The 25,247-nt window shown below is 39.2% G+C and overlaps 1 protein-coding gene and 2 non-coding genes across 5 annotated transcripts; all 3 read left to right on the top strand.

The window, feature by feature from the left end:
• The first annotated feature begins 1,098 nt into the window (after window positions 1-1,098).
• On the top strand, window positions 1,099-19,737 carry LOC118854268 (protein GVQW3-like). Of its 3 annotated transcripts, XR_005010702.1 has the most exons (5): window positions 1,099-1,182; window positions 1,939-2,085; window positions 2,936-3,015; window positions 8,703-8,705; window positions 19,377-19,737. XR_005010702.1 is itself a non-coding variant. In XM_036764625.1 (3 exons), the coding sequence occupies exon 3, from the start codon at window positions 3,156-3,158 to the stop codon at window positions 3,588-3,590; it is 435 nt and encodes a 144-aa protein (XP_036620520.1). In that variant the 5' UTR covers window positions 1,099-1,182; window positions 1,939-2,085; window positions 2,936-3,155; the 3' UTR covers window positions 3,591-6,775. The 3 variants fall into 3 exon arrangements, 1 of the variants encoding a protein (XP_036620520.1); XR_005010703.1 differs by lacking the exon at window positions 8,703-8,705; XM_036764625.1 differs by lacking the exons at window positions 8,703-8,705; window positions 19,377-19,737 and having other exon boundaries at window positions 2,936-6,775.
• Window positions 1,742-1,862, top strand: LOC118855585. Its single transcript, XR_005010760.1, has one exon. It is a non-coding gene; the product is annotated as a small nucleolar RNA SNORA26 (small nucleolar RNA).
• On the top strand, window positions 2,430-2,552 carry LOC118855584. Its single transcript, XR_005010759.1, has one exon. It is a non-coding gene; the product is annotated as a small nucleolar RNA SNORA26 (small nucleolar RNA).
• Window positions 19,738-25,247: the final 5,510 nt, after the last annotated feature.

The following is a 25,247-nucleotide window of genomic DNA, read 5'->3' as shown; positions in this document are numbered from 1 at the left end:
CTATTTACATTTCAGTAGTATTTGACATTGTTCACATTTTTCCTTCTAGACACTATAGACTTGGCTTTCTCGACACATCAGAAGTGGAAACAGTGTCGGACTTGGTGCCTAGAAACTTCCACCTAGATGTCTTAATTGCACTTTAACTTGATTTGTCTGAAAATGAACTTAACACATTGAGAGGCATCACAGTGTAGTGGGGGAAAAAAAAATACTGTATCTAGAATCAAATGGCCTGAGTTCCAATCTCAACTCTAGCACTGTTTCCTTGGGCAACTCTGCTGAAATTCAACCTTCTGTCCCCAAGTTCATGCACACATGTAAGTGCATACTGTCTCCCCAATTAGATTGTAACCTCTTTGAAGACAGCAACTTTAAAAAATTCTAATCTTTATATCTCCAGCGCTTAGGCCAGTGTCTGGCATATAAGCAAGTGCTTGATAAATGTTTGTCGACTTGACAACCTCTCTGTGCCTCAGTTTTCTCACCTGTAAAATGAGGGCATTAGATTAGATGGCTTCTGAGGTCCTTTTCAGTTGGAGATCCATGATCTTATGACTAAGAGTTTAGAAGGGATACGGTTATACTAGGAATAGAGATCTCAAAAATGAACATGACTTAGATCTTGCAGTCATGTTTAGAGACCACTGCAGAGTGGGGAAGGGGTGGCAGGGAGAGAAGGTTGGGGTGGAAAGAGCAGGAACAGATGAGGGGCAGGTATAGGGGCCATGTGGAAACGCACTCAGGACTATTTAGGGAATGTAAGGATATGTATGCTGGGGGAAGATGACCGAGGCACACTTCAGAATCTGGGGAGGGAAGGGAGATGTCTAAACAGGAGCAGTAGCATTTTTGGTAGGGTGGGCACTTATCAAGATCACCGGTTCCTGCTTTTGGGTAAAGTTGTGGGGAGGGGGAGGGAGGAAGGGGGAGGGAAAAAACCCAGAATGGAGGTCACATGCTCCTTCTGCTTATGGCCAATAGCAAGTAGCCAGCCGATCCTCTCCCGCCTCCCCAGCCCTCACTTTCCCTATGATTGGTGGACCCACCCTTCCCGCGGGCACCCGCGGGTCGGGCTCTCGCGAGGGTATAGGCCTTTGTTAAAGCCGGGCCACTGACTCAACTTTCTCTCTTGTTCACGGCGGCGAAGGTGGAAGATGCAGCAGGCCTCCAGGGCCAAAGGTAGCTAGGGCTCTTTGGCCCTATCCCTTCCGCAACCACCCATATCTCGCCCCACGCAGCCTCGGCCCTGGCCGCAGCCCCTTGAGTCTTGATCGGGCCGGGCTTTGGTGTCGGAGACTGGCGGTGGAAGAGCCGGAGGTCGGGCGGGCGCGCTGCGCTGGGGTGCGCGGCGTGGGCAGCGGGTCCGGGCTCGGCCCGCGTGGGCATGCGGGGGGTACTCGAGGGTGAAGGGGTACTTGCGTCCCCGGGGCGGGGAGGAGAGTCTGCTTTCGTCCGTGCTGCTATTCACTCCTCACCTGGGTACACCCCAGGACCCAGTCCTCAGATGCATGTCCAGGCCAGGGCCCGGGATCAAGGAACAGAAAGGCAGGTGGGCTGCGCTGGGGCACGCGTCTTGGTTGGGCCGGCCCCGCAATGCCTCCACGGGGGTGGGGGAGAGTGGGGTAGAGGTGGGTGGCTCGGACTTTGCAGAACCGCCGGCCTTTCGGACCGGGGCCAGGCCTCGAGTCAGCCTGCGTCCCTCCCCGCGGTGCTCCGAATGGCCGCATCCCCTCGAGCTTTGCCCACCTTGAGCTAATGATGCTTCACGTGGCCAGAACAGAGGGGTAAAGCACTCTTCTCTCTTAAACCCGGGACAGACAATCCACCCTCTGTTCCGGATCCTGTCGTGAGAGACAGTCCCAGCTACTTGGTTACCGCCAGCAGCTCCTCAAGGGCATATCTTGCTTTAAGTAACACTTGAATTTGTCTTTCCAGGTGCTTCGTGGAAGGGCCGCCCTGGCTACAGTATTGCTGTTTGGAAGATGTGAACTGTTAACCCATTTGCCATAGGATCAGGCAGGCCCTGAGGGCTTCGAAGGCCTTGAAAAAGTGAAAGTTAATAATATGATTTTGCAGTATCAGGTAGTAAGATTTGTATCGCTAATATTAAATTCCTTAAAGCAGTATCTTGTGTTAGCATTGATATGTTTGCTGTAATCTTAAAAGATCAGCTTTTTTGTTTTTCCTGCCCTTGATGAGAAATAGTGTAAAATTAAATTTTAAAAAACAAGACCATATTCTGTTTTTATGAATATTCCCTTTGCTCTAAAACAACCTTTTCAGGAATTTGTGTAAGCATAAAATGGCTTCCTCCTCTCACAGTAAATCAGACTTAACTAGCAAATAGGTTACCTTCCCATTGACAATTAGGAAATATAGTAAAATGTGAGGGAGGGAATAGTAAATGCTAAAAAGAACCCTTTTATGTGGCCTGTTGAAGCTGATAGTGCTTTAAGAGGCTAACCCAGAAAGAAGGGTATAATGATTCTCCATTAAACCCAAACCTGAGATTTAAACCTCTTCTTTGGATCCTGTCTGGAGATACAACTGAATATTGGTGGGTTTAAGGATTTCTTTATGGTTTCTTAATTTTGCAGGTCTTTTGTAAATAAATTCTTGGAGTGCTAACGCTGTAAAAGACCAAATTAAGGTTAAGTTATCTAAAACTTTACTTAGTTTAATGCTGTTACTGAAAAGTACTCTAGTTAAATGAATTATTTTTAGTGGATGAGGAAAAAACCAGATAGATCATTAAATATAGACACGTTTACTCAATGTACCAGCAAGAAGTTCTGGGATTGAGAAATACAACACTCCTTTTCTGGAAACTAAATTGAATATGAGCTAAGAATAGAGGATATTAATATTGCAGAACTTCTTGCCTCAGCATCAACAGTACTGAATATTTTTTTTCACCCTTCTTTTTTTGTAGGTAGGAAAAATACAAGCTGGGATGATCTGATTCTGAGACACCTCCAAAAACCTTTAATCCACTGCTGTATAATTCACAAGGTGTGACCATTACATGAGACTAGTTTTTATTGTCTGACTTGTGGAAGCAGAGAAGTGACCCTAGTGGAACATGCTTCACTTTACAGAAAAGATATTTTAATGTTCCCTGAATCAGTATTGTAGTTAGATTGTAGAAAAGCATGCTTCCTGTTGGTGTAAAAATGAGTGACCGTTACTTAGAGCAAAGAATTCATATCAAACTATGTGTAAAGCTAAATAAATCTGCCAGCGAGACACTTGAAATGTTAAAAGAAGCTTATGGGGATGAAGTAATGTCGAGAGCAAGAGTTTTTGACTGGCACAAAAGATTTAAGGAAGGTAGGGATGATGTCCATGATGATGCACGGAGTGGGCGCCCAATCACCCACAGGACCAGTGAAAATGTTGAAAAGGTCAGAGATTTGGTTCGTTCAAATAGCCGATTAACTGTGAGAATGATGGCTGAAAAGTTATCTTTAGATAAAGAGACAGTTAGACTTATTTTGAAGGAGAATTTGAATATGAGAAAAGTTTCTGGGAAGATTGTGCCTTGTACAGTTTCAGGAGATGATGCTAGTGAGGGAGAGCTAAAGTAGAGTATAACAATCTTTCATTGGGGGTTCGTGGGATTAATTTTAATTTTCAGAGGTTTCTGCCTTATTCTGTTAAATGTCATTGCTATGGAAACTTCACCTAAAATAAGCTTGACCATATTCAGACATCTTCATTAGGTTTTCTTGGTATGAAATGAGAAGATGTAATGAAAGATGAAAACAATGATATAATGGAGTTGGCACCTCCTAGTTAATTATAGAACTAAACTAGATTTTTTTTTTGCATGGAATGGTTTGCCTAATTTGCTAAGGTTTATCGCATGAAAGGTGGGTATCTGATAGCTCAAGGGTGAACCAGGACTTGGGCTGTATCGTGTAATTTTTAAAGCAAAGAGGAGGAAGCAGATTCACCAGGTCTCTACATATCTAAAGAAAATGCTTTTACACAGAGGAATTAACAGGACAGGTAAACCAGCAAGAGTAGAATACCATGAAAAAGCTGTTGAAAAAGGTAGAAAAGGGCTTTGGCAAAAAAACCAAAAACAAACCATGATTGTAATTTTAGTTGGAAATTAACTAGCCCTTGATTATATGAATTTCAGGTTTGGCTACTGAAGTTTCCCTAAGTTACTTGAATCTAAAATCTTCTGATAACTTTTCATTAGGGAAATGAAATTTATTTAGTGGGAAGATTAATTCAGCATTGCTTGGCAACAAATAGTTTGAATTTCCTCATGGATGGCATAAGGCCTAAACTCTTTTCAGAGCTAATAAAATGCGAAATGACAATGCTGCTATAAATGTTGATGAAGCCACAGTGACTTCAAGACAGCTTTAATAAAGAAATTGTGTATGTGGTTAGTAATTGGTGCCATATACTTGTCCTATAGCTAAGATTTGGTAGATGCTAAGAGTCTAAGACTAACAGTTCAATAAATTAAATCAATAAGTTTTCTTCCATTTCATTTTAAAAATTTGGTTGAATGAATTAGTATATTCTTAGTATCAGTTGAGCAGAAAAACTTTATCATAAAATTACTATAAACCATAGAAACATTTTTCTAGTTGTTAAATGTCAAATTCATCTGGAGCAACCAGCAACTTTGAAAGGGAATGGAGGAGAAGAACAATCAGTTTCTTAATATTATGGATTACTGTTCTAAAATGTTGGAAGTATTTCAGATGAAGAGGCCAAAGGACTTGCAATCAAACTTTTATAGTAGCTGAGCACGAAATACTAGGAATTATCAAGGAATTAATATCTGTTTTAGTCTTCAAGTAAATGCTTATACTGAAAGGTTAATGATTCATGACTTTTTCATTATACCAATGGCATTAGTTAATAGCTTCCCTTGAGCTTCACTAATAGATCATCAGACTATCTAGGGAGTATTGTAGAATTACATTTAGTCTACTAGGGATTGAAGTTCACAACTCAGAAAGACAGCAAAGTAGATGAGGTTTACGAGGAAGGCATGGTTTTTAAAAATTACAATTTAGGAAAGATAACAATGAGAAAGCCTACGATACAAAACAATAGGAACTAATAAAAATGACAATTCTTTCTTAATGTATTTTAGCTAGGACTTGTTTTGGCTAGCAAAGTAATTGTATAAAGTATATAAAAGTAACAGCTGGATTTCCAGGAAACCACAAACTGCTATTGAAATTATCTTTTAAGTTAATTGCTAATAACTACATATTTAATGTATATCATTGCTCTAGATCTTAGTCCAGTCACATCTTCCTTTCCTGGCATAAGGTACAATACTGTTATGCTTATGTTACTGATATTTTAAAATTTGAGATTTAATACAAATTGATTTTGGTCAAGGATTGAAACACTAACAATGAAGGTTTTCATGCTGTCTATTCTTATTCCACTAACCTTGATCTCCTTAGGCTTCTAACTTCTTTCCTCTCCTTTACCCTCTTACATCTTCATTTAAGTCATAAAACATCTGTACTTTAGTAGCCTTTTTGTATCCTGCATTTTTCCATTATAGCTTTATGTTCTTTTGGGAGAGACTTCCTCTCAGCTGTTGCTAACAAAACTAGCTAGTTTAAATAGTGCTCTTATTTCTGTTGGGCCCATGTCACTACCCTCTCTAGACTTAACTATGCATCCTGAACAAACTATGCCTTTTTCTTCTCCAGGCACAATTTATCCGTAGTATTTAATAGCCCTTGCAAACAGATCTCTACAACTATAGTTGTATGCATGTCTGTGTATGTTCTATTAGACCATAGCCATTCTAGTAGCTGGCAGAGATGTAATAGTTCCCCATGATGTCTACATAATATTGTCTATAGTAAGTACTCAATATTAACCTTTTTTTTAATACTTGCATAATTTGCAGATATGACTACTCCTATTCATGACTTTATTCATGGTGCCTTTACTAGAGGTTTGTGCTTTTTTTAATGTGTCAAGCCTACTAAATGTAATACTATACAAATTTGAGCTTACACACTTAATAATTTAAATTGGCAAGAAAAGGTAATAGCAAATCAGTCCAAATCTTGAGATAACTAAATATCATTGTGTAATTTACTATGAGTAAATGATTCCATTTTTAAAGTGTTTACTGTATCTGAGACACTGGGCCATCCTTTATATCTTAAGGATGACCATATTGTCAAGTAAAGGAAAATTATATCAGAATAATTAGAGGCTTGAAATGCTTACTGATTATACTTACAGTTGTTGGGTAACTACTGAAAACCTGTACTATAAGTATTCTGCTCATTTTGGGGGTTGAGTGTGGCAATATATCCCTAAACCTTTACACAAAGTAGTGCCCATTCACTGTTGTAGCAGGATAAATGGCACTTATTAGCACTAGGGTCTTATAAAACAAAGCACTCTAGTAAGATTTTTTTTACTTCCACAGACTTCCTTAATTGGTTTAAGGTACAACCATTAGTCAGGGGCTTTTTACTTAGTATTACTACATTTGCCATACTCCAAACCTGTTAAATATCCATTTAGTTCGTGGAAACAGTTTATATGTTTAGGAACTAATTTATGTTAAGGTCTGCACTGTCATAATTGCATGAACTTTTTTTCATGTTTTCTTAAGATACCTATTGCAAGTGATATTCTTTTGTAGCTAAGAAATGCCTGTTGCACACTACCAAAATTCACCCTTTGGGAAGGAGAGAGCATGGTAACCCTGAAGTTGTGTGTAATTGTAATGAAATAAAAATAAAGCTTGTGTAAGACTGAAGTTCTTTGGTGATATTTGGTAATTGCTTAACACATTCTCCCCCAAAGTGTTAAGGTTCACACTAAAGTGTTTTTACAAATCTTTTGATCATTGCCACAACCCTGAGAAAATAGATACTATTATCCTAATTTCAGTTAAAGAAGCAGCTTAATTAAATACCTTGGCAGGGGTCGCTGCTAAGAAGTATGAGGCTGGATTTAATGCCAAGTCTTACTGACTTCAGTTTCAGTGCTCACAATCTAAGAGACTACCTTCAGGTTAAGTATAGAAGGGGTTCTAGAAGCTGGGAGTTTGGAGTTCTAGATTTTTTTTTCAGTGACTAGTGACTTTGAGTGCCCCTTTTTCTTTAAAATGAAGATTTAATTTAATGGCCTTTTGAATCTCCATTTTACTGAATGGCCTAGGTTAGGGTGGAGAAAGCATTGCCACCATAGGAATGAAGGAGCTCAAAGGCTTCCACAGTATCCATTTTCTTTATCAAGAAAAACAAGATTAACTTGCATGAATTATGTGGTTCAGGTAAATACTGTACAGGCTAATAGGGTAATCCAACCCCCCTCCAAAGCCAACTCTGCCCCCAAAGGGAAGGCAAAAAGTGATAAAGCATAGCTTTAGGATTTTGGGGGCTCTGCCAAACATGATAGGAAAAGATTCGATCTTTATAATTGGTTTCCATGTCTTTAAAACATTCTGAGGTTTCACTACCAAACGAGTCCATTACCCAGAAGAGGTTAAAGACCTCAGAAATAAGGAACAGTGAAGGGAAACTTTGTTTCTTTGTATGGTTGGGAGACCAAGTTAATGGAAAATTTGTAAGGATCCCTTGAGTAGCCTCAAATTGGATTGGAGATGTTGATAATTGAACTGAATCGAACATTTGCAAAGATTGAAGCCCTTGGAAGTAAGAACTATGATGTAACCTCAAGTAAGAAATTCAGTACAGTTTGATTACTGTCTGGAGTAGACCAGGAATACCAATGGGAGTTTGATTTTAGTGTTTTGTGGAATTTGTACAATTTGAAGAGACCTGAGAAGTCATCTAATCCCACCCATGAACGAGCAGCAATCTCCTTTATAATAGCTTAGACAAATGATCTTGCCTCTGAGGAGAGATGTCTGATGTTAGGGAAACATGAAGAGCCCATTCCATGTGGAGAATTGCAGTTCTACCTAATCCTGGCTTTCATATTAGAGTTTATCATAGGTCAAATCCCCCTTAAAATGCAGTCCTTTTGGGTGAAGTTAACAGCCATTTTTGACTGTCCCAAAATAAGTGCTTACTAACATTGAGCTTACAGAGATGGCTTTTTAGCCGTAAATAGCTAGGTGGCACAATGGATCAAGTGCTGGGGCTATTGTCAGGAAGACCTAAATTTAAACACAACCTCAGGTCAACTGTGTGATCCTGGACAAGTCACTGAACCTCTGCCTCCATTTCCTGTAAAATGGGGGTAATACCCCACATAACTCCCAGGATTGTAAGCATCAAAAGATGATATTTGTAAAGCCATTAAGCGCGGTACCTGGCACATAGTAGGTGCTACATAAATGTTAGCTGCTATCATTCCTCTTCTTCCCCCTTGCCATAAAGCAGACCTGTTGTGTTTATGCTAGGCTGCGAATAGCCACCTCTGTTCTTCCTCAGAAGAGATGTACAACCACTACTAAGGCTCTAACCCATTATATCTAATCACCTACCACTTTTGTCCTCTGCTGCTCTTCACACTGAAGTATAGACACCTTTCTGGTCTTTTGCCTGTCTCTTGAGAGTGACTGTAGGATTTCAAAAGTCACCTATACCTAACACTTGTAACCAGAGTAACGAGATTGCTGTTTTCAGTTTGGGGGTGACTTTTTAACAATTACATTAGAGTCAATAAGGCAGTTAATTAAGGCTATAACTTAAAAGCTAATTGTATGCTAGCAAGTAACTTCTATAATTGCACGAGTGAGTCAGTTTTCTAGCATAATTTTAACAGGCCACCAACACTGATCTCTGTTCAGAATCAGAAAAGAAGCATAAATTGTTTGGATTTCTATTTCTGGCTTTGCCACTGACTGCTATTATACTCAGAACATGACAATCAGATGCTTTTTTTTTCCCCATCTGCAAATGCAGACAGTGGTTTTGATCTCTTTCGTTTATTTTGAAAGTGCCAGGATATTTTAATTGCTCTATTTTTAGTGGGCAAAAAAAGCTGGTTTTCTTATCAAGCCAATATTAGACTAAATTTTTTAAAAGATAAAGCATTGAGTCTGATTAGTTGCTTCTCTTCTAAATGGAAACATAGTGAATATGATGAGCCAGGTCACTAGAAGAAATTCACAAAATTGAACTGGCGTGATGGCATATGATTCCATGTACATTTAGACTTCAAAAGCAGTGAAGAAGTCAGTGACTACCTGCTTCAGGATTGCCTATAACCTGATATCCTATAACCAAAAATAACTTGTGTGTTGACTGATGCCACGAACAAAGGCAGTAATAACACTGAGAGAAGGTCAACATCATTCAGATTATGTTTGGGACTACACTAGACCACAGGGCTGGCCCTTGGGCAGAGCATGGTAAGGTAGGCTATGGGATAGATTAGTTGAGTAATGCTAACTGAAATCTCCCTCTGTTGAATAATAGGAAGGGAAAAGCAACAGGAAATTTTCAGTATATGATGTTTAAAAACGTCAAGAGACATAACTTCTGGTCAATTAATCATTTTATTAATTGTGCTAGCAATAATAAACAAGAAGGGTCAGTGACACTCGAATGCCAAAAACCACCTCATGGAACCCACTCAAAGAGTATATGCCTTTTGAAGAGTAGGTATTCGTGAGGGTAGCAATCATCTCTGATTGGCTAACAAGTAATGAGGAGAGAATGAACATTATAATGAGAGTTGGACCTAGTCTAATGAGGGGCTGGGGTAAGTGACTTTAATCTGGTCATTTACTTCCAAACCACCCCCAGCCTATGGCAATTTATTTTTTTAATATTAAATTTTTTTTATTTTTAGTTTACAACACTCAGTTCTACATAATTTTGAGTTCCAGATTTTCTTCCCTCCCTCCCCCTCTCCCTCCCCAAGATGGTATGGAATCCCATGTATCTTCCATGTATAACTTCTCATTGAATTAATTTACACACCAGTCAAGTTGAGGAGAAGAATTATGACCAATGGAGTGAATCATGAGAAAGAAGAAACAACCAAAAAAAAAAAGCAATCTATTAATCAAAGAATTTATCCCCACCCAAACCTGAGCAGAAGGCCTTGGGCTTCCCCACCTGGGTGGGGTCTAAACACACTTGGGGAGAAAATTAATCCAATCTCATCATCAATGTCTTTCAGACTCTGGCTTGGCCTAGTGGAGAATAAGGTTTCAGAAAGAGATAAATCCTGTGTCTCTGTAATATTAACAGTTATTTAATAATCATCTCTCTCAAGTGCAAATGGAGACCAAGAACATGGTACAACAAGCAACTACTAGGAATCGGGTGAACAGATTAATGAGTTTGAGAAAGCCAGAGATAAGGGATAGAATCAAATCCAGAAATTCACCACAAGGTTTTAAGGAAGTGTTGACAAGAAGCAGTGGATAAATTTCAGGCTTAAAAAGTTTGTTTCTGGGAGAAAGAGAAGGGGTCGAGATGGGCAGACAATTTTGTACAGTTGACCGTTAGTGCTAATGTTAGAGGATCTGGGTTCAGAACCTGTATTTGATGCCTATTACTTGCATGACAGTAAACCTCCCCAGGCCTTATTTTCCTCATCTTTAAAATAAGGAGGTTGGACTAGATGGCCTGGGAAATCCCTTATAGATCATTGACTCTATGGACCAGGGGTGGGGAATCTGAGGCTTTGAAACCACATATGGTTTTCTACATCCTTGGGTGAGGCCTTTTGACTGAGTCCAAGTTTTACAGAACAAATCCTTTTATTAAGGGGATTTGTTCTGTGAAGTTTGGATTCAGTAAAGGACCACACTTGAGGACCTAGAGGGCCACAACCCAAACCACCCCATACCCATAGTATGGACTAATCAATCAACAAGTTTTTATGATGTTACTGCTATATGCTAGACACTGTGCTTTATACTATGGATACAGAACACAAATTCAATCAATCATACTTAAAACTGCTATGAATTTTAAACCCTAGGGTGATGGCCTTACTCATGCCTGCCAGCAACAGAGTACTGTTTTTTGCTGCTTCCTTCATTAGCTTCTATGTTAACAACAGAGTGCATTCTTTGCCAGAATAGTTATGTTTCCAAGATCTGAACGTGGGTGATGAAGATCATGTGTCATAGAAATCATTGAATTCTAGAACTAGGAGTTGATGTAGAAGGTCATCCAGTTCTAACCCTCTGCTTTTACAGATGAGGAAACTGGGTGGTCCTCAGAATCACATAGCCACTTAGTGACAGAATTTGGGCTACAATTCAGATCTCCTAAGCCCCATTCTAGGCTTTTCCCTGACATACCATGCTGCCTTTTCTTTGTTGGAATATTAGCAGAGATAAGGGGCAGTGTAGCATGCCAGTGGAGAGCTGGATTCAGTCAGGAAACTTGGCTTTGAGTCCTACTTCTGAAATATACTGACTGTGTGATCCTAGGCAAGTCTTAACCTCTCACTCTCCTAGATGGTTCTGTAAAACTATGAATTTCAGAAAAGGTACCAACTTGTATTTGTGCAGTTTCCTTATCTGGGACTCTTTCCATACCAATAAAATCACATCTAGTACCTGTCCCTATCCTCCATCCTTTCCAGTAGGTGGGACTTTAACTTGTGTTTATTCATTCAAGAAACTTAGCACTAACTTTGTGTGATGCACTGTGATATCTGATGAGAAGGATAAAAGATAACTAAACCACAGTGTCTGCCCTCAAAGTCACAAACTACCTGTGTGACATGGGGAAAGTCACTTAATCTTTTTGGGACTCAGTGTCTTCAAAATCTATAAGAGAGTTGGACTAGTTGACCAGTAAAGTCTTTTCCAACTCTATTATCATAAAGTGCTTATATCACCAAGGTAGGTCTTAGGATTTAGGGTTTGAAATAACAGAGGAGGCTACTACTAGGCAATTATATGTTGAAATAAATGTTCCTCAGTGATTAGGGCATGTTTGCTATTATCCCTAAAATATTTTGTAAAAGGAGTGATGTCCTGAGGTTGGGAGCATCAGAAGCAGTAGGTAGAACCACAGTGGCATCTGCATCTATGAATCTTAGTCAGATATCTTCTGTCTCCCTCCTCTTCTCCCCCTCCCCCCACCCAAGCAACATAGATCCAGAATGGGGGCTAAAAAATATCAGCTCTGCCATTAAAGTATTTCTGGTTAATTACTATGTCAATAGCAGCTAATGTTTTGTCTACTTGTTAGCAATAATTAGTTCATGCCTATGATGATTAATTTAGCATAAGGCTTTAATGGCAGTCTGCATGAGGTCATGCACAAACATGCTGGGGATGATTTCAAGGGCTTTCAGACTAATCTTTCTATGGAACCTACTGGATATTTTCTATCAGTAGATAGACAGAACATTCTAACAATTCTTCACCACCAGCACCAACATCTATGATAGCCCCTTTCCCAATAAAATTTCTTTTCCAAACAGACGAAACTCAGTATTTTCAAGTTCCACTTTTAGGGACATGCTCTTTAGGCATAATGGAAATGCCTAAATGTACTTTCTTTTGTCAATGGATAAGAATAATCCCCTCGTGAAGAGAAAGGGTAATGGCAAGATCAGCACAGGTGGTGGATTACAAAACATGCTTAAGGACATAGGACCACTGTACGGTGTCAGACTTAGAAGATGAGTGCTGGAAACACGAGTTTCTATGTTGTAATAAAGACTACCCTAAAATCATTTCTGGAGACCAGACCAGGAGAAAGAATGAGTCAGGGCTGAACTTAACAGCATTTTTTTTCACTTGACTCCTATGAAGTAACTGCCTCTAGGCTATTTGATCAGAGACTTTGTCCATCAAATTTTAGATATCAAAATTTGCATGGCTTAGGGGAGCAGAAGAACCAATTGAGGGTCCCATTCTTCAAGGTCCTGTGATACACTGGTGTGATGGTAGTGGCACTTACACAAATTTTCTCTCCAAACATCAGAGAAGTAGGGATGGAGGTGGTAGTGGCAAGATGGGGTTAGCCTTCTGTGAATACCTGGTGAACCTGGCTGTTCTGAGCAGGACTGGAATTACACACACATACACACACACACACACACACACACACACACACACACACGCCCTTTATTTGACCCTGTCATCCTCTCAAGCTATTGTTCTCAGCACTCCAAAAGTGTTTTCCACATTTTCTCATGCTACTCTCTGACTTATTTCTCCATAACTTCTAGCATCTAACTCCACCGCTCTACTGAAACTTCTCCCAAAGACTACCAACAACAATCTCTTAACTGCTAAGTCTACCGACTCTTTTCTCAGTCTTCATTCTTTTTGACCTCCTCCTGGATACTTTCTTCTTCCTCGGCTACCATGGCACTACTATCTCCTTGTTCTTCTACATGCTTGAATGCTACTTCTGAATCTCATTTGCTGAAATCAACATTCATTTACTGCTCTATAAGTGTGAATGTCATCCAATTGTCTATCATGGGCCCTCTTATCTGTTCTCAATGCAGCCTAATATTTGGTGATCTTACCAGATCCGTTAGGGTCAATTATCACCTCTATGTAGATGATTCCCAAGCATAGGTGTACATAGATTATAGGTTGGGTGTAACAGTACACTATTAGGCAAGCATCAGCATTGGCCCTTTCCCCAAGTCTGTATATCCAATTACAATTTCTCTCCTAAATTCCAGTTCTACATTATCAACTGCCTGTTGGACAGTTCCACCTTGGTATCCTGTTGGCATCCCAAATTCAACATGTAGACTTCTCTATGAAATTTGTTCTTCTTCCAAACTCTTATCTTTCCATCCAGGGTTTCACCATTTTCCCAGTTATCCAGATTCATAGACTCAGAATCATCAATAACTCTATTATCTCTTTCACCTTTTATCCATTTAGATTCCAGTTCTTGTTTCTACCTCCATGGTATTTCTCACATTTTCCCCCTTCTCTTCACTCACACAGCCACTATTCTAATTCAGGTTCTTATTTTCTCTCATCTGGACTATTGAAATAGCTTTCTAACTGGTTTACATGCTTCTTCAATCTGTTCTTTACACAGCTGCCATAATTGTCTTCCTAAGGAACAGGCCTGACTATGTCACTGCTCTGCCTGTGAAAGTACTAATCTTTTTTTTTCTAATAGGGTACAATACAAATTCATTAGCTTGACATTTAAGATGATTCTGGAGAAAATGTATAGTTTCCTGATGAGTCGTACTTTTCTTTGTAAAATATACTCATACTTGTGTAAACAGCAGAGGAGAAAAGCCTGAATGACATTAATCTGTAAGGTATTGCTGTGCACATTTTTCTTTTTGAATCCCTTTGAAGTGGAGATCACAGATGATTTTTCCCCACCCATATCCCTTTGATGTTTCACTGTGCCTCTACTTAGATCTATTATATAAACATAAAAACATAAAACAGGAATATCTATACTCACTATTTTATTATTAAATAAGAAATTTGTCAAAGAAAACGGCTCAGTTATGGCTTGTTTGTGAAGGTTCTAGACATCCCAGGGAGAAAGTTAATTTAGTGGCAGTGTGACTTTTGGGTATCAATTTCTGTTGAAAACATGAGATTTTAATGGGTTGGAAATGAATAGATCAACATGCCCAGAAAAGATTTTGAGTTTCTATAGTCATAATGTGGTGTTCAGTAAAGGAATAAGTCATCCTTCCTGGAAAATAAATGTGAAACGATCATTTCCCCAAATCGTTTCGAATATACTTTTGTTGTCATCATTACACCAGATCTATAATTTCATCAGCATAGGAAAGTGCTAGTGAAACTGCTAATTCACCAGATTAGATTGGGACGTTTTCCTGCAATATACAGTCACAGCTTAGTGATGCACTAGATTTAGCACTGGGCTTGGAGACAGAACTCAAATCCAGCCTCAGATACTTTCCTAACTGTGGCAAGTCACTTAAATGCTGCCTGACTCAGTTTCCTCAACTGTAAAATGGGGATAATAGTAGCACCTATATCCCAAAGTTGTTGGGAAGATCAAATAAAATATTATTTGTAAATAGGTGCCTAATAAATGGTTATTCCCTCCCCCCTTATATAATCTTAGAAATGCCTGTGGCAATGAAAATTTGAGCGATTTACCCCAGGTCACCCCTCTGGTATGTGTCAGTGGTGGGACCTGAACCCATATGTCCTTTAGCTTTAAGGGAGGCTTTCTATCCACTACACCCTGCTGCCTCTCTTGTTGTTCAGGTCATTCAGTCACATTGAACTTTTCTTGATCTTGTATGGGGTTTTCTTGGCAAAGATAAAGGAATGATTTACCATTTCCTCCTCTAATATATTAAGGCAAACAGAGGTTAAGTGACTTACCCAGGGTCACACAGCTAGTAAGTACCTGAGGCTGAATTTGAACACAGGTCTTCCTGATTCCAGGCCCAGCGCTCTATCCATTGAGCCACCTAGCTGCCTCTCTTAGCTACATGTAAATGACTCGTATTCAGAAATTCTTAAGTTTTAAATGAAATCGAAATTAACATTAAAGTCTGCCCTGCCCTACTCTGTCCTATCCCCCATCTTACCGAACCATATTGAATCTTCCTTGCCACCAAAGGCTGATTCCCTAGCCAGTGGAATAAGGATTTAGACAGCACACTGAGGAAACAGATTCTTAAGTATATAGCTGCTGTTAGGCTTTGATTTATAATAATAAGTTTTCTTAACATAGTTAAATAAAATGGGACTAGCTGCAGTTTATATATAACAGAAGAATCAATTTATAATTTGAGAGATCAAAGCACCTTTTTAGTTTTTGTTTTTCATATTGCTGTTTGGTATCATATGAGTCCAACCACAGTGTCATGGTGGGCTGAAGGATGCTGTCAGTTTATTGGCTAGTACGTGAAAGCTAAAGGCTTTTTTCAGCTTTTGAGAGGATATCATTGACTACACAATGCTGGCAATTGACATTCTTACAAAAATTAATTAAATTATGTCTTTTAAAAAATTATAAACAGTGACTAAGCATCAATATACTTAGAAAGTATACAAATAAGAATTTTTTGAAAGGTTATACATGAAATTGTGACCTATTATAGTTTCATTGTATTTTAAACATTACATCACTTGAAAAAGACAATGTCATCCTGTTTCTTTCTGTATTGACTTCTGATTTTTTATCTCTTTGTGCAGTTTTCCAGATTTTTGTTGCTGTTAGATGGTTGTAGTGAGTGTCTATATTGGTTGTTCAGTTCTGCATCACTTACATCATTACAGACTGGAGTTCTCTTCTTCTGGGGCACACGTATTTAAACTCTAAGCAGCTATTAACTCCATCCAACCCTCTTCCATTTTGGAGAATATTAGATCAGTAGCCCATGGTAATTTGTATAACCCTGCCCTGGAAGAAGAAGGAAATGGGCAAATATCTCTCTAAACATCAAAAGACACAGTGGGAAATTCTGACAGGAATGAGAAGAATGTTACCAAGCTGCTGGGTGAGGGAAGAGGTAAACTGATTCAATATGATCTGACCCACAGAAAAACCAAAAACCAAAAACCAAAACCAAAAAGGTAGACATATTTGAGTGAAGCCTACTACCTAGTTATAGCCACAGACCAAAAGGGGATGGAGAGCTATGTAATGCTTGCATTTACTGCCAGTAATTCTAGTCAGGGAATACTTTTATGAAATCTTTATTTCTCTGAGACAAAAAAAAAATAGATCAGAGACTACGAAAAGCTCCAGAGATGACTGGGGCCCCACAGAGATGCTATCACAACCACATGCTCCCTGTGGCAGAAGAAGAGGGCAAGAGTACTAGAAAGTCAATGAATCAGATCCCACAAAGTTCTTATTTACCAGTTGCCGCTACACAGCTGCTCTAGACAGAGCATTTCTTAGGCTGTGGGTTACAACCCCAAATTGGGTTGCAAAAAAATGGCAACAGCAAAAGGTTTTTGAATTTGTTACGACCAAAAATTGATTCAAAATCAAATTTGTAATGAATCCAAGGTGCTTCTGGCTTGAACATATTGCATTGGGCAACTTCACTGCAGCCCTGGTTCTGAACACAAAGCATGTACACTTTGCACTGCACATGCCCTCAGGCCATGCAATGCCAAGGAACACTGCTGAAACTTGAAAAGAAGTCCTAAGTGGGAAATGTTTAAGAAGCCCTGCAGTCTAGAGGACTGTCCATGTGCAGAGGGGATAGGTCAAGATTAGGACAAAGTAGATACAGGGTTTGGCTGTATCATAGGAGAATACAGAAGGCTCCCAAGGCCGTATCAGTCTTGAAGGGAACTGTGCCTAAAGCAGGAACAAGGGAACAATCAAGAAAAAGTCACCTTTTTACTATAGGCTAAACCCTTAGGGACTGAAGAAATCCCCGTCTGTCCTAGGCTATCTGTGGGCCCAGAGCTAGGACTGCAGGCCAGCATGCCCAAGAACAGCTGTCCCCACCCCTTACCACCTACAGAGAGTGGACTATTTGGAAGGGGCCCTCAGTCATAGCAGAGGTGTCTGGGTGCACCCAGGAGGTGTGACTTACTATGTTCCTTGAACTTGATATTTCTCTTTTTGCCCCTATACATTCACACAGTCATTCTCCATGGCTGAAATGTACTTACTCCTCCATTTTCCATTGCAGAACCATTATCTTCCTTCAAGGCTCCATTCAGATTCTACATCCTCTGTGACATCTCCCCTAATTCCAGTCCTCCTCATTAGTGCTTTAACCTTCAAATTAGCTTATACTTAACTATTTTAAAAATTATTGTGAATTTAACACATACCCCCAAAACAAATATTGCCATGAGCATTTCTATATACAAAACAGTACACAAAAAGATTATATGTGAAACTGTGAATCTCTATTCCTTACTACATTTTAAATTTATATTACCTATATTTATACAGACAGAGTAAATTTACATAGTAAACTGAATCTCTATTCCCTAGTATTTGTTTAAAATATATTATTATATGCATAATTTTTATTACATATTATATCACAATATATTTGTTATATATAATATATTCTTGTATGTAGAATATGTATTTTTAAAAAGTAGTAGGAAACATGCTTTATAGATAAATTTACTTTTTTTCTCTGTATACATGTATAACATATATATGTGCATATATTTATGTATGCATATACATACAAATATACATATATGCATATATATGAAATTCAGCCCACTATTTTCCAAGATATCCTGCTTGTCTGTGGTTACTTTTGAACTACCTTCTTTATTCTCCTTTGAACTCTAAAAATGTTCTAATGGCCCTCTTCTTTTTCTCTTCTTCTTCCTCTTCCTCTTTCTCTTTTACCATCACCATCTCCTTATTCCAATTAAAAACAGAAAAAAAATAAACTTGTAACAAAGAAGAAATTACATAATGGTCATGTCCAAAAATGTTTGTTTTCTTCCACTCCTTGAGTCTATCACTTCCTTGTCAGAACATGGGTAACAACTTCATCATAGGTCCTCTGGAGATGTGGTTGATCATTACTATGATTAGAGCTTGTTTTAATCTCCATTTTTGTGACCATTACTTAGCTAGTATTATCCTCCCTCTTAACCCCGCCCAACCATATGATTTCCCTGTCAAGTTTGATGCATTCCTGTACCAAATTCTCTCTCTCTCTCTCTCTCTCTCTCTCTCTCTCTCTCTCTCTCTCTCTCTCTCTCTCTGTTAAACCCTTAAACCCTCCTTTGTCTGGTTCAGATTCTCTGGACTTCAGAACTATACTGCCTATGCTGCTGGCTCATCCTGGAACTTCCCTCAGCTCCTGGGACCTCCTCACCCTGGAACAGTTTGTGGAACCCTTGTGGCTTACTCAACCTAAAATATCCTTCTGCAAGGCCCACTCCCTTTCTCTCATTGATGAGTTCCTCCTGGAGCTGCCATTTTGTGGAGGGAGACAGTTTAACCTGCCCCCAATCCCCTCCCAGCCCTGTTCCTGACTTTTTGGATTTTGAAACCTTCCCATACCTGATATCTCTGCCTCTTCCCCCTACTTTTCAGCTCCCTTTTGTATGTTGTCATCCCCCATTAGAATGTAAGTTCCTTGAGGGCAGAACTGTCTTTCCCCACTAGTTAGCACAGTGCCTGGCACATGCTAAGAGCTTAATGTAAGATTTTTCCTTCCTCCATGCATACATGAGGCTTTCCCCCAAATAATTTTTTCTTTCCACCTGAGGGAATAATTATTTCAAGATCCAAAGGAGGAAAATTAGGGGCTATATGAGATAATCTATTACATTTTTATTTTGATGCTGTGGGGATAACTGTTCTCAAAGACTTGATGTGTCAGCAGTGACTGCCCTGGCAGGTCCTGACCAGCTAGGAAGACTTTGTGTTGAGATTCTCTGTTGTCTGAGGACCACGTCAGCTGAATTTGGAGAGGCTCATTGTAACAAGGTTGGCCACCAGCTGATGGTGTTTTTCTTTTTTTCTTTTTAGCAACAACTCATGAAATGGAAAGAATCTTCTTATCATCAAGATCAAAACAATGTTACTGCATGAAGAGAAGTAAAGTACCATTCAGATTGTTGAGTGAAGCAAGGAACTGTCTTCAAATTGTTATTGGCAACTAAAACTTCCCTCTGAGATGTCTTCCTGTGTTTACTCATTATATATTTTTTATGTACAGTTACTGGCCTGTTGTTTTTCCCATCACTCACTGAGTTCATTGAGGGCAGGGACCACTTGATTTTTGCCTTTCTTTGTAGCCTCTGTTAACAGGATTTTTCTTGTTTGGTTTAGTGCCTGTTGTGTCATAAATGCTTAATAAATCTTGGTTGACTTGATGTCTGACAAAAGAGCTACCATATCTGAATTTTGTGCTAAGCTTTTTAAGTTAAAAAAAGTATTACTTAGCCTCATTTCATCCTTACTGAACACACTGAAAATTCATTAGTTCAGTCCTTCAAATCAAGAGCTATAATAAGTGGGATTGATATTCAGAAAGACTTACTCTATTTGGGTTCTGTTTATGCAGAAAACCTTGTGAAAATCTAGATGAAGCAGAGACTATCCCAGCTACCACTTACAGCTCTGCTTTCATGATGCAGGGGTTCAAAGAATGCAACCCAGTGCTAACCATTTCAAGTATGAATGGTACTACTAAGGCAAAGCTGGAATGGTGGAATAGCAGGAAAGAGTACAAGCTCCATCTCCACACCCCCAACTCCTCCAAACAGATTAGAAAATACATCAGACTGAGTCTTTATCAAGACATCCAAGAAAAAGTCACAATAAATTATTTCTCAAGCCTAGGTCAGCATAGGGAGACGAACAGAAAGGTCTGTGGACACTGAGGAAGGGATCTGGCCAGGAGCACGTTCTGAGAGCATTCTAGCACAGAGAAAGGCTATTCACCAGGGCAAGAAGAGGTCCCAAACATAGTAAGAAAGGCCTAAACTTGTGCAAGGTGCCAGAACAGGTGCCAACTGGCAGTTCTATCACTCACTACCCAGTTTTGGATTATTAATCCAAGGTGGGATGATGAGAGGTATTAATCCTAGGGTGGCATTCCAGGGTGAGGAGCAGTTGCAAGACCTAGGCTTGTGTACCTAGAGCAAGAAGCAAGCAGCAGTTGTATGGCTGGAACCTCGGGAGTGGAACAGCATCTTAGTTTCAGCTTCTAGCCCAGTCTGAAGCCTTTAGAGGAATAACCATGGCAAGAATCTCCGACCAAAGGGAAACTTACAGTTCTGTTATTCTGAACCACTAGAACTGTCCAGATGGCTGACAATGGCTGAATTCAGTAGCAGTGCTGCATGGTTTAGGAACTTGTAAGAGTTCAAACAGAAGGAGGAGGGCCATATATCTGAAAAGGGAGGAGGGAGACCAGATTTTGCCCTGGATCATACCACTTTGGAAGCACTGAAAGGTCTCAGTTCTTCAGCCTGAGCTATTCCCAAGATCCTGGAATAACATAACATTCAATACCCCAAGACAATAACAACAGGACCAGCCCAGATATACCTTCCAGGAGTGTGCAGAACCATCCCACCATGAATAGTTATGGTGACAAGGATGCTGAAGACACAAATCCAGAAAAAGACAATGACTTTGAAACATCTATAAGCAAAGCCTCAAACAACAACAACAACAAAAATACTGCTGGAATACAAGTTCAACCAGAATTCCTAGAAGAGACGAATCAAAAATTAAAATTTATTTTTATAAATTTAATAAGAATGCTAGAGGAAAAAATTAGAAAAGAAATGAGTTACGAAAGATAGAATTGGAAAAGGAATAAACAGCTTGGAATAACAGGTACAAAATCTTGCCCCCAAACCAAATTCTCTAAAAATTAGAACAGACCAAATAGAAATTAATGACTCCATATGACAACAAGAAATATTAAAAACAAAGTCAAAAGACTGAAAAAAAGTAGAAGAAAATGGAAAATATCTCATAGCAAAAACAACTGACCTGGAAAATCTATTGAGGAGAGATATTTTAAAAATTGTTGGACTACCTGAAAGCAGCAATCCCCCCAAAATAGCCTAGATATTATATTTCAAAAAATCTTAAAAGAAAACTGCCCTTAGAACTAGAGGGTAAAGTGGAAATAGAAAGATGCCATCAGTTACCTCCTGAAAGGAACCCCAAAATGAAAAGTCCCAGGAATACTATAGTCAAAATCCAGTGTCCAGGTGCAAAAAAATTAATGCAAGTAACCAGAAAACAATAATTCAAATACCGAAATAACCTCCAAGAATCACAATTTGATAGGAAAAGGCGTGGACTCTATCTCCGTAGTTGGGATGTGTTCCTAGTGTAACATGGATTTAAATAGAACATGCACAGATATTCTCCGCTGTCCTCCAGACTGTGTGGGAGCTTTGGGACTACTTTTTGCCATATAGTAACTCTTTTTCAAATGGACTTGGTTTTTTAATATGACATAAAAGATCTCAAATGGTTTCTTGTTCTTCTCACTCCCTACTACCAGTGACAGTTATCAAGGAGGTAAGGTGTCACATCTGGTTTTTTTAAAAAGAGAAAGTTTTTGGCAGGTAGTACCTTGGATGCAGCTCTCTAGGTGGCAAGATATGATTCCATGAAAAGTGAAGAAGGAAGATCCTTCTATATTCCAATATAATTGTGACTCTACCCCTGTTCCCTGCATGGATTAAGGACTCAATTGGGCAGGTTTTCACAGGTGGTTCTTGACTACTTCTCTTATGTTTTTCCTTTTCTCTAGTAGATGACCTTGTGTATTTTGAAAGGTCTGGAGAGCTTTAAGTGGTGGCAGCAACATCCACTACAGTAATGGTAGTATAGTAGCCGGGAAAGCATCTGCATTGGAGAGAATGGCCAAGTCTGGCTTCATTGGCAGGCTTGTACCAGGAGTTAATGAGATAATGCCCAATAGAAACTAATTGGCTAATGAGAAGACTTAGAAAAACTGTTTTGTCTTCATGAGGCTTAACTGTTGATCTCCCAACAGATTATACTAGTAGTTATAAGTGAAGTCACTGAATTCTGTTCTAATTGATCTGTTAATGTGCATGAAGATTCTCTTTTGCTTATTGCATTTTGTTTGGGAGTAAAGTATTGGTCCTATACCTGATTTGTATTATAAATTGAGTATCTCTTTTACATGCCTTTTTGAGGAGACCTATGACTTTTACTGTAATTAGCACTTTTACTATAACTGCACCATCCTTGGGATACTGGGGCAAGGGGTTAATGAGTCAATTAGTGTGAAAATGGGGATCCTATTAATGTATGGCAAGTAGGAATGCTACCTGTAGGACAGGAAGTGGTGTGGTCATCAGCTCTTGTGAGTTCTAGGGTTAATGAATGGGAATCTATGTCAAGAATTGCCTATTTTCCCTATTCATATAGCACAGAACTTCCCAAACTTCTTTGGCCTACCACCCCCTTTTCAAAAAAATATTACTTAGCAACTCCCCTCCCAGAAATCTGCTTTCTTTAACCCTTTAACATTTCTCTTGAAATTTGTGTCATTTCAAAAAAAAATAATTTTTTTGAAATGATGTATCTTAAATTAGTAATTTATTGTATATTTGTGGGGTTTTTCCTGTATTGACATTTTGATGATACAATATTTCATCATGTAACCATATAGTATTTTGTAAACAAGTACATATTCCTGCTGATGCATGCTGGACTTCCCCCCCAACTCATGACATGCTTGTCTGCAAACACTTGCTTGTTAAGACCTGGTTGGCAGACTTGACCACTGATCAATCATAACTTGCATTTTGTGTGTTTATTTGGAAACTAATATAATCACTACGACTTTAGCTCTATTACACAACAGATGAAACACAGTTTTTCAAAATTTTCTCATCTTCTTTTCCTCTACTTCTACAGCTTCCTTATTTTTATTCAATGCCCTCCAGTTTCACCTGAGGCTACTACTGCTCCCCTATCCCCCCCAATCATTCCAGCACCCCCCAAGGGGTGCTATCACCCACTTTAGGAACCTATGTAAACTTATAGACTCCTCTTTCTAGGTGGCTCCCAGTCTCCAATAAAGCTCCTGGCCTGCCTCACCATTCTACAACATAGCAAACCCTGACAGAGACTTTCATCAAACTTCCACCTTTTTGGTGAGAAAAATCTTCTTTCTCTTGTTTGTTTTATTAAGAAAATGAATAGAACAACCTTCCTCAGCCAGTAACAGGAAAACTTCTCTGCCACCCCCAAGTCCACAATGAGCCTCTATCCTTCCATGATAAAGAGGAGTGGGAAGAGTTTCTTATAGTTCAGATCCATGCTTTAAGCAGTCACCTAAATACACACCCACAAAACAACTTACAAGTCCAAAAATTAGAGTGGCTTAATGAATTGTTATATTCATTAATGGAATATTGTGTCATTGTAAAAGCAATAAATAGATTACAAAGACATGTGGGGAAACCTATAACAGAACCAGAATAGCAATAAATTGACTATCTAGATTTTTTTTTAAAGTGCAAACAATGGACAATGGGCTTTAAAGTTGTTGATTGATTGATAATATAATAAAATTGATAATAGAGTCTTCATTGTATATTTATAGAATTTTAAAACTTTTAACCTTATAGATTTTAATTTTTAAAAAAACCATTTAATTGTTTGTTAGTTGGTTGGTTTGGGGGGTTGTTTTTTTTTTTTGTGCTACTACCATTTCTCAATACTTAAATCCATTACTTTCCCCAGGACTTCAATACTTCAATGGACTCCCATAGTAGGTGTTTAATAAGTGATTCTTTGTTGATTATTTGAGCTATGATCTCATCAACCTGGGCATTCCTTACATTGGTACAGATTGCAACCCACCCATGTCTTCTCATTGAGTATGATTCTCATCTGTGCTCTTGCATAGTTTCTCCACAGTAGAGCCAAAGAACAAAAGACTTTCATCTACATGTTTGGCATCCAAAAAAGACATCATTTCTGAGGTACCAGTGGAGCGCTTGGCCTGCTCCCTTCTCCTGCCACATGCCTGAGCCACCTCCTTTTTATAACACAGATTTCTTCAGTGATCCCTTATATCATTCCTTGAGCATAGGTCACCATTGGAAATATGCTGCATCTTACTGTGCTCACCATTCATTTCTCCATTGGTCTTTGAGTCATTCAAGCCTTTATTCCTTGGAGAAATCTTGGTGTTTCAAGTTTGTCATAGAGCGTGACCAGGAGGAGATATGTTTAAAAAGAAGTCTTTTCACTAGGGTAGTGCTTTGGATCATTAGAAGCACTATGAAATTTCTGAAGTGCAATTTACCCTGCTCTCTTAGTCTTATTTAATTCTGAATTGGATTCATCTCTGAGTCTTACTGTCATTTTCAATAACTGTTCCAAATGTATGCACGTGCAATGGAGCTAACTTCCTAATTCCCGCTCACTCCCGCTAGGTTGCTACTTCTACCCTCAAGGCTCTAAGGTTAACCTTGAGAGGGTATCTTTCTTTTTTTTTTTATGTGATCACCCAGTAAAGTAGGATAGAGGGAGAAGAGCAGAGGGCCCAGGACAGAACCTGGGGACAGCCATGGTTAGAGGGTGTGATCTGGAGGAGAATCCAGCAAAGGAGACAGAGGGAAGAGAACCAGGTGAAAGGGTTGGGTGTCCCAAAAACCCAGAGAGAAGAGGGTATCAAGAAGGAGAGAGTGACCAGCAACAGCATCCAAGGTTGCCAAGAGGTCAAGAAGAATGAGGATGGAGAAAAAAACCTTTGGGTTTGCCAATTAAGAGACCATTGGTGACTTTGGAGAGAGCAGTCTCAGTGGAATGATGAGGTCAGAAGCCAGAAACTTAAGGCTGAGGCTGGAGCAAGGTGAATGAAGAATGTGCTGGAAAGAGTAG

The sequence above is a fragment of the Trichosurus vulpecula genome, chromosome 6 (assembly GCF_011100635.1).
Source record: "Trichosurus vulpecula isolate mTriVul1 chromosome 6, mTriVul1.pri, whole genome shotgun sequence".
NCBI classification, from domain to species: Eukaryota; Metazoa; Chordata; class Mammalia; order Diprotodontia; family Phalangeridae; genus Trichosurus; species Trichosurus vulpecula.
The sequence above is the reverse complement of the archived record's forward strand: the minus strand, read 5'-3'. Positions and strand labels throughout refer to the sequence as shown.